Source organism: Mastigoproctus giganteus, chromosome 9, assembly GCF_048544385.1.
Source record: "Mastigoproctus giganteus isolate SK-2022 chromosome 9, ASM4854438v1, whole genome shotgun sequence".
Lineage (NCBI taxonomy): Eukaryota > Metazoa > Arthropoda > Arachnida > Uropygi > Thelyphonidae > Mastigoproctus > Mastigoproctus giganteus.
In genome coordinates this window covers 154805718-154815531 of record NC_143583.1, presented here as the reverse complement: position 1 = coordinate 154815531, position 9814 = coordinate 154805718, and the positions used below count along the sequence as shown (strand labels likewise).

Genomic DNA, 9814 nt, shown 5'->3' with positions numbered 1-9814 from the left:
ATCAGCAGTGCGTAGCACACGCTTCTTCATTAGATCTGGATTCGATCCCGTGACCAAATATGAAGGATGTGGGGAGGTCAGGGAATGACCACTGCATATCCCTGGAGCAATATGGCCTTAGTTGCTAATGCTCCTAAAAACCAAATAACAAACGTACAAGGTATGGCAATGAAGTTCCGGACTGGTGCTGTTGTTTCACTCTCGATAAGTTTGAAAATAAGCAGAAGTGGTTTCTTTTAGTTCACACTCCCTCCAGTGGGTGGTCGTACAGAGCCAATAGATGGCTCTGTACGACCATCTGACTGGATGTTACTTACACGTTGCAAGTAACATCCAGTTTTGTTAGTAGCATTGACGTTCCATGTCACAATTTTGCAATGGAGCAACAAATGAATGTGAAATTTTGATAAACATGAAATGTTAAAACTTCATGCCGATGATATATTCATTCATAACAGTGTATTTGAATGGTATAAGCGGTTCCAAGACAAACATGAAGATGTTCATGGTAATCCATGAATAGGGCATCCGTCAACCTCTTGAAATGAGGACAGAGTTGCAGTCGGGAAATTAGGACCAGGGATCATCGTTTGACCTTGAGAATGATGACTGATGAATTGGATATAAATAAGGAGACGATTCATCATATTCTGCATAACGATTAGGGAAAAGGAAGGTCTGGGCAATTTTTTTGTCACCCAGCCTCACGGATGAGCAGAGGAAACGACGAGTGTCATCATATGACGCTCGTCGCTGGAGATGAGCGTTGGTCTTTCAGTACACTTCCGAGATGAAGTGTCAGAGCATGCAGTGGACTTCAAAATCATCGCCAAAACCCAAAACGTTTCGTTTATTGAAGTTCAGGATCAGGCATGACTGATTATTTTATTTTATTTTTTTAATAAACTGTGATTCTGTTGAAGCGCATTTCCTGGATAAGGCCGCAATTTCGAGAGAAAGGCAGCTGGTTCCTGTTGCATGACAATTTTGAGTTAGCACCAACAGCCAAAATACTTTTTCCTCTTTCTGCACTTTTATTCGTTTAATCTAACGATTTAATCCATTATCAGTCATCAAGTGATATGACTTAAACACCAAATGCAAATTAAGGACCATCAAACCTTAGCAGTGAGCATCCACTTAATGCAAATTATAATTATACACTCGTAGCCAAGAGCTGCTGTTGTTGATTTACCATCCCCCCCCCCACTTTTTATGGTGCACTGACTACTTTGATTTACGATACATCAGTTGCTTACGTGTGCAAACCCATTTGGCAAGTGTATTAAGTGCGTTTTTCAAAAAGATAGTAATAATGACTTTGAAACATGATAGAAAATTTTCTTGGAGCATTTTGGCGAATAGCTTGAAGAGCATTGTTTGTGCTTCCTGGCTACTTTACTCGGACCATGGAAGTTCGGGCTATATCCAACGAACAATTTGCTCAAACTATTTAAATCAAAATGGTCTGGTGTGTGACAAATGCAGGAAATCACTAAGAAGCTGTGTGACCTGATTAGTGTCCAAATCAATTCACCGGCAATGGGGAACTGACAGGATTTTGCAGACTTCCAAAAAAGTATGATTGCCAGTGATCAAATACAGCTGACTGTGCTGCATCTTATCACTATGGGCAGGGGCAGAGCCGTGCCGACGGTGAGGCGAGCGACGCTCTTATTATTATTATTATAATTAGCCATATGGTGTAAGGAAGCCTGAGGCTTTTGCTGCACCGGGCAAAAAAAAAATTCTGAGTTACCCTGAAAGAGAGAGAAAACAAGAGTCAGAAGTAGAAAGGAATCACAAAGAAAGAGAGCTTCAGGTTAAGAGCTGAAAGGGGCGCCAAAAGAAAGATTAAATAATTGCCAACGTTTTCGATTTTATGTTTTGATTATTCCAATCCGTTTATTATCTTGCTTTTAGACAAGTTAGTGCAAACGCATCCTATTAATACGCAGCTAAACTCTGAATTAGCAAAAATATGCAAAGGCGGCATCGTTTAAGTTATATTTCATATTGTGAATACCTTCGCACCGAGTTGTCATGATATTGCACTATTTCGAATAAGTAACGCTTTCGAATAAGTAACCGAAGGAGAAGACTGTTGTTACTTATTCTTAGCGTATACTACCACCAGACGGCACCGTTTCAGGGATCTATTTGGCCCTTCTTCGGTGGGTGGGTAGGTACCCTAGTGATGCAATGATGACAAAACAGTTAACATGCAATATCGTGACAACTCGTGAAGGTATTCACAATATGAGATATAACTTAAACGATGCCGCCTTTGCATATTTTTGCTAATTCAGAGTTTAGCTGCGTACTAATATGATGCGTTTGCACTAACTTGTACGTTGTCTAAATCTCTCGCAGCCTGAGGCTAAAGCCCTTAACGTATTTCAGTTTTATCTTGCTTTTGCAAGACGAAAATCTTTGTCCACCACTGTACAGATATCGAGCTCTGCGCAAAAGCGCTATCTAGGTCGCCACCATGGTTGTCATTTTTATAACCACAATTTTAATTTTTTATTCAAACGTATACCAGAAATGTGTTTTAAATAGGTCATATTTTTTAATTAATTTTTTTTTAAAAATATTTTAGGGGAGGGCGCAATTTTTCATTCTTTCCTCAGGTACTAAAATGCCTGGGCAGGGATACTTTCAGGATGAAAATGTAACCTTTTACAAGGCCAAATGTGGGAAAGAGTGGATTGAGGGCGATATCAAGCATCTGTCCTGCCAGTTCAATCCACAAATCAGTCTCATGGAGCATCATTGAAACGAACTGGAAGTATCGTCACCATTTTTACCATTCAAATCCGTGGACAAAATACCTCAACTTAATGAAAATGGAATATAAAGATGGACCATATTTGTATTTCTATAGACGGAATAATAATATTTTATAATTTTAACTAATACAGACAAATTATTCAGATCATTAAAAAATATAATTTATTAATAAAAACAAATGAATAGACTATGAATTTAATAAATAAATGACAATATCCTATATGGTTAAAATTAATAATATCAATTGCTAAAAATAAAGCAATTAAGCTGGATCTTCTTTAGAAGTGGCAAATTATGCAAGGCACAAGCTTTATAGAGCATCAGTCAAAAAAAAATTCTTATGTCCCACATCACCTATCCAGCCTCCTCTAATAATTTGCTCGGTTCTTCCTTAAATTTATTCAAATTATCCACTTCCATAATACTAGATGAAAGTTTGTTCCAACAATCAATTACCTGCTGGCTAAATAAAATAAAATAAAAAAAAGGAGTCAAGACATTAGGAGTTGTACAGAAGTAGGACTGTCCTGTCCTCATGTTTTTTAGTAGCCAATTGGATTTTTAAAATGGCTAGTCAATACAATGGGCTGAATGCTTACAGCAGAACCAACTTTGCCTTCATGAGTTCCCCTGATATTGTACTACTTTCAAATAAATGACATCTCTAAAAGATTACTCTGCCGTTTACTGAAAGAGTGAGACAATTGTTAAATGACAGATTAACCTTTTGGTAATGTTACCTCACCAAAAGGCTAATCTGGCTATACTTTCAAACAAATATGTTTGAAAGTAGTGCAGTGCCAGTGCAACTCATTGTGAAACCAAAATTTGTTTTGCTGTGAGAACTAAGACCATTTCGTTAATAAAGAAGTATAAATCCAACTGGCAGTAATATGAATACGATCTGGTATGTGATCATTAACCGTTTCAATAAATGAAATATTTAATACTATTGAACCGGAAAAGAATAATCTCAAGTACCCAATGATTTCCAGATCTTGAGTGTTACCTTTTCTGGACCCATTCTAAACATTGGGGACATTCTGCAGACTGCTGGAAATCGGCGATGTCTAGTAACCATACTAGAAAAGCATTGGCAGTACATTCTTCTACCTATGTCGCTTTGGAAATTGAGGACAGTTTTTTATAATATCAATGGTTCAGTGTTCCTCGTGTCACTTTTCAACACAGTTGACTCATGTCAAGTTATGTTAGAGTGTTGATTCAGGAAAACTGGTTCAACATGATATTAGTTCATGGTCCTAACGAAGAAGTGATACCTGGTAGAGAGAGATTGAACATTCACAGACCCATCTCCATTCCCATAAACTGGATACATCAATGATCTGCTATATTATATATATAAAAGATCCTTTGAACTGTAATTGCTGGTCATGTAATTAATTTGCATATGGTCTTGCTAGGTTTAAACTTGGTTTTCCAAAACTAGAACACCAGCCCTCCATATCATAGTATCAATGTAAGAAATTTTCTGTTTATACTCTAGGATGGCCACATAGTCAGAGGAGTTCACAAGATAGTGAGAGCAGCACTATCTTGTATCAAGATAGTAAAAAGCACACATATTTAGTAGTCATGTACCTTGAACTATGGTCACTCAAAGCATGTGTACTTATGCAACTGTTGCCTGACCACTTGACTATGACATGCGTTGTGAAAGTTATGCACTTTAGACATAGTTCCTTCTACTGGTGACATTTCAAGCTTCCATAACTAGAAAGCGCTTAATATATTTTTTTAACATTAGCTAAAGACAGTAACATCAATTATTAGGTGGGTTTCTAATTTTTAGTTGACAAATATTTTCATAACAGTTACATGACTTGTGATTCTTCAGAAATGCATATTACAAATTTCACTTTATCACATTTTTATCCCTATTTCCTTCACATCTGTGTTTTATTTTACCATAATTCAGAAAAATAATCAGGTTCTTTTGAATTATGGAAAGATAAATGAATCTCTCATTCGATTAGTATGTATACCTTATAAATAATTCACGTATGATAAATAACAGTTAATGTAATTTTCTCATTTTTATTGCCACTGAAAAAGTTCATAGTTCTCTTTTGCATTTAACAACAGATATCAGTGAGATTTCTAAAATGAAGTTAATCTGTTGATTTATGTCAGTGGTTCTTAACCAGAGATGTTTCACATTTCTGGGACTGTTGCAAAGGGTATAAGAATGCTTGACCTAAACACGTAACCCTAGTAGACCCATAATCATAAATTTAAAGTGGAGTTGCTAAAGGACGTCATTCGAGCTTTGGATGCATGGGGGGGAGGGGGTTCATTGGGGGAAGAGGGTTAAGAACCAATGATTAAGTATTTACATTAGATGATGATAATGTTAACAAGAAACAAAAAAAAAAATAGTAAATAAATAAAAATTTGAAAAAAAAAAACTGTAATATAAAGATAAAGCTCCAAAAGGAAAACTGTCCCTTAATATGAGCGATCAAAGTAAATTTATAAAATATATTCACATGGTTCTACTCCTGGTCTTAGGAAATGGAAAAGTTTCAGGTTAATAATGCATTTGGTCACTTAATATCGATCGTGAAATATAGATGATTCAATGTAGTGGAAATAATGCTTACAATTCTTAATGTCACATCTCATAAACTCATGATTTTCTTGTTATTGATGAAGTGAATCTATTAAAAAATGCTAAAAACGGTAGTAAAACGAATTGTGTGCAGGGAAATTTAGTCTGACGTGACTTCTTTTTTTTTTTTTTTTCCGGTGGGGATGTGGGGTAACACAAAGGTGCAAAGTTAAACGTGTTCCTAACAGAAGTGTTTTTAATGTTTGCTCTTCTTAAAGACAGGTAAGTCATAAGGAAAAGATGGAAAATTGGGTGCAGTCCTGTAACGGAGACACATAAAAGCTGAGAGAAGGCAGGCAATAATAAGTATTGCTAAAAGAACAACCAAAGTAGCTGCAAATCCGGGAGTAGACATGCAAATAATTCCGCTTTCATTTCTTTCGGAATTATAGTAGACGGGAACACTGTCATTAGTGTGAAATGAGAAGGCCAAGTCTCCAGGGGATACTACTCTGATGACACGATTCACTCCAATTTCTGTAATGTCTTGTAAAGATGGTTCTTTCTGCAAAGACAAATCACGCTCTTCTCGAGGTTGTCCTACTGGCGAGTAACTTTCTGTGGCGACATAATTATCGTGATTTGCCGAGTGAGAACTTTCCGGATGAGTACATTGTTCCTGGCATTGAAAACGACAGATCTGGATAGTGCACTGGAAATGGACGTCCATAGAATCGGGAAATTTAAACGCCTGGAAGTGGGCATATGAAAGGACCGTAGCACTGGATCCAAAGTTCTTTACTTTAGTAAAGCGACTCATTAACTTTGGTCTAACAATGCAGCCTGCACTATCAACCAACTCAATCGGTGCCCTTTTGCCGTCATGAGCAATACAATTTCTTACCAACATGTCAAATTTATTCTCCTCATCCTTGATGGCCAATACAATCGTCATAGTCTGACCGATCTTGACGATTCCAGCTACTTCGCTAGCCCAAGGACCCTTCCCTGCTTGAATCTGCATCCAACATCCCACATTATCACCAGCGAAGTCTGCCCTGACGACATCCAACATATCGACTGGGAAAGGACGAAAAGTTACTGCTTTTTCATATTGATCATGCCATGTGCAACGCAGCTTTCTAGCTTGATCCCAAACTTCCTGAACATGCGGGTCATACTGAACTATGATTGTATTTTCAAAGAAGGAACCAGTGCCGCTCTGAACATTGTAGCCATATACGCCGTTTTGTGCATTGCCCATTGTACCACAACTGTTGACTGAAATGCCAAAATAAACGCTTCGATGACCTGAGCCAGCAGGCAAATGTACACAATTGCCAAAACTGTAATGACCTTTGCTGAAGATCACACCATGAAATGGCTTATCAAAATCGACAGCTACTTTCATCAGATTCTTCTCACATTTTACGTCAATATGGACGATTTTTGGCATTTCTGGCATTGGTAGTGGCCATGAATCACTGCTGACTAGGTTAGGAAATCCTGGAAAATTACTGTTGTCAACGTTTTGGTCATACCAACTGTTTTCTTCAATTATAGCTTGTGAATTCGGTCCTGAATACACTGGATAATTAATTAACTGTGGATGAACTTGAAGAACAGCAGCCTCTTGAGATCCAGCGCCACTCAAATGCTGACCAGAGTCTTTCATGACTTGTTTAGGAGGTTGGATAACACCCATTTGAATTGATGGATCAGGTTCAACCAGACCTGGGAGAACATGATGAAGAACTCCATGAACTATTCGATGTTGAGTGTGAACAGCAGGAAATTCTCCATTTGCTACTTTCCGAAGGTTATCAGTTATAATCTTTGAAGGCAGAGGCGGTGGCTGATTTGGTGGGTTTTGCAAGACACCTTGATGATGTCCCTGTGGGATATCTGGAACTCTCACACGTGCCAAAGCAATTGCCTGAGCTTGAGAATGATGGTCTTGTCTTTCGGGTGCTAATCTTTGACTGTTTCCAAATAGGGTTGGTGCTCCTTGGATTTGCCCATGTTGTATAAATCGTGATGGTGGTAGGTCGTGGACTTGTCCCTGCTGTCCATTAAGAACACCATGGAGCAGCACCACGGGCTGGCCTTGTATGTAAGCAGTAGATGATTGGGACTGCTCATTGCCAACCCGCTGCAATGAATTGAAATGCATTTGCCCTAATGAGGGCACAATCACATGACCAGGATGAAATGGTATTGGTAAAGGAACAGGGAAAGGAATAGGCTCGTGCTTGACTGGAAGATGTTCTGGCAGCTGGGGTGGAGGAGGTATTTGATTGGCATATCCTTTTTCCTGAAGTTCATGATCCTTTTGGTCAGAATTTGGAGTTATTGTTTTTTCCTGAAAGTGTTCGACTGTGCCTTCTGTGTTATGCAAATTAACCACATGTTCATCTCCCTGAAAGTAAAAGAGAAAAATATCAGATGAATACAACAGAGTGAATTTCATGAATTCATACTACTAATTTATACTTTGTTAAAATCTAGAATGGCTGGTTTTTTTTTCTTCTTTTATCATTAAGTGGTTGTCATTCCATGCTATCAGAATCGAATATTTCAGTACGTAGTTCATAACTACAGTCAAAACTCATGTCGGACCTTGAATGAATGGCAAAAGTCGAATTAATCAGCACATATACAAGTAGAATGCTGACTGTTTAACTCTAACCGGTACATCTTTTCTTTTTTTTTTCTTTTTTTTTTTCACTTTACTAAGTCTATGGGGAGTCATTGTGAGGTGACAGCCTAGGATCAAATCAGCCGAGATGAGTAATTTTATTTTATTTATTTATTTGTTTCACACTAATAGATTGAGTCTATTTCTGGGAGTTTGCACGGTTTCCAACCACCCACAGAATCTTTTTTTTCATTGGAAAAATAGACAAGCCGATCGTAAAATCCATGCATTTTAACAGACACGGCGATCGTAATGAAATGGAGCACCACAAAGATGTCCAATTTGGCAGAACCAGAAATCAACTATACATCCCGTAAGGTATGCAGATATTCATACTCTATGAAGGATACTACTATTTCTTCGGTTGCATATCTGTATACTCTATGTTAGTGGGAAACGAAGGATGATAGCACTTCGTTTGCCACCAACCATTGACCAGATGGAGCTGAGATTGTAAAGTTCGACATGTGAAAACCAGTGAAATAATGAGCTCTTCAATCTCATTGGGGTATAATGTGCCTTTAATTTCTTAAATAATTACAGATTATTCTCAGATGTTTCATGATACTTCTTATACCACTTCTTCAATGAATTTCTGCCATGCCGTCCTTATGACACCATCAGCCTCACATAATGAGACATTAGTTTATCATTAATTATGCACTTCTCAACAAAATTAACAGAACAAAATGTTTTTCGTGAATACTTCGTTATCAATAGTGTCGCCGAAGGCGAATATTTGATGTAGTACGCATCCTGACATGCAGTTTTCAAGTATCCAATAGAAATTGATCTACCACCTTACAGAGCTGCACATTATGCAAAATTTATGACTATGAAAAATATGGGTTGCGACATCACTTCATTCCTGTTTTTTTTATTTTTTTTATTTTAAGATAAATACCACAACAGTGCTATGAATTATAGTTAATTATAATGTTTTATAAAATTCTGTACTGTCAAGGATGTTGTGCATGGTAGAACATCCTTTTTGAAGTCAATTTTACAAAATAAGGAAGCTGATTTAAATTCAGCTATAAGTCAATTACAAGTTACCAAGAATTAAATTGTGGGCTGAAGGTGTGATGATGGGTTTCAACAAGTTTTGATAGATGCTATTGAGCTAGAGATACTACCAAAGTTTGAGTCAGAACAAGTTAGAAAGAGGAGAAAGAAACAGAAGTGAGCATGAGGCCCAAGAAGAGGCAACACAAGATCCAAAGCAGATTTTCAAAGTAGGTTTCGCTTATAGTGAGGGATTCCAACAGTTACAACAGTATAATTCCCTATTTGGCTTCCTGTATGATATATACAGTATCAACAAAAAATCTACTGAAGATGTACTTAAGGCTTGCAAGAATTTGGAAAAATCATTGATGCACAATGTAAACAAAGATATTGGTGCTGAAGATCTGTGCTATGAATTTATAGCGATAGCTCGAAGACCTCCAAAGTCTATGCCGCCACAAGGATTACCTCTTCATACTACAACAAAAACTCTTGGATAATATGCCTAATGTTTCTGTTGCTCTAAGGATGCTTCTCACACTTTAGTGGCAAGTGGTGAATGCAGTTTCTCAAAGCTAAAACTTATAAAAACTTACATATGCTCAACAATGTTGCAAAAGAGACTAGTTGGCTTGGCATCAATATCAATTGAACATGCCCACTTGACCTGAAGGAATTGGTGACAAAATTTGCAAAGGAAAAGGCACTCAAAGTGACATTTTGATGTGCCTGAAATTGAAACT

At 37.4% G+C, this 9814-nt stretch overlaps 1 protein-coding gene across 1 annotated transcript in view; it reads right to left on the bottom strand.

The window, feature by feature from the left end:
* Positions 1–5621: 5621 nt before the first annotated feature.
* LOC150080828 (uncharacterized) overlaps positions 5622–9814 on the bottom strand; it is a 53670-nt gene continuing 49477 nt past the window's right edge. Inside the window, exon 3 of the mRNA XM_090380835.1 lies at positions 5622–7784. Within this exon, the coding sequence (XP_090236961.1) occupies positions 5622–7784 (2163 nt within the window). The remainder of the gene's footprint in view (positions 7785–9814) is intronic.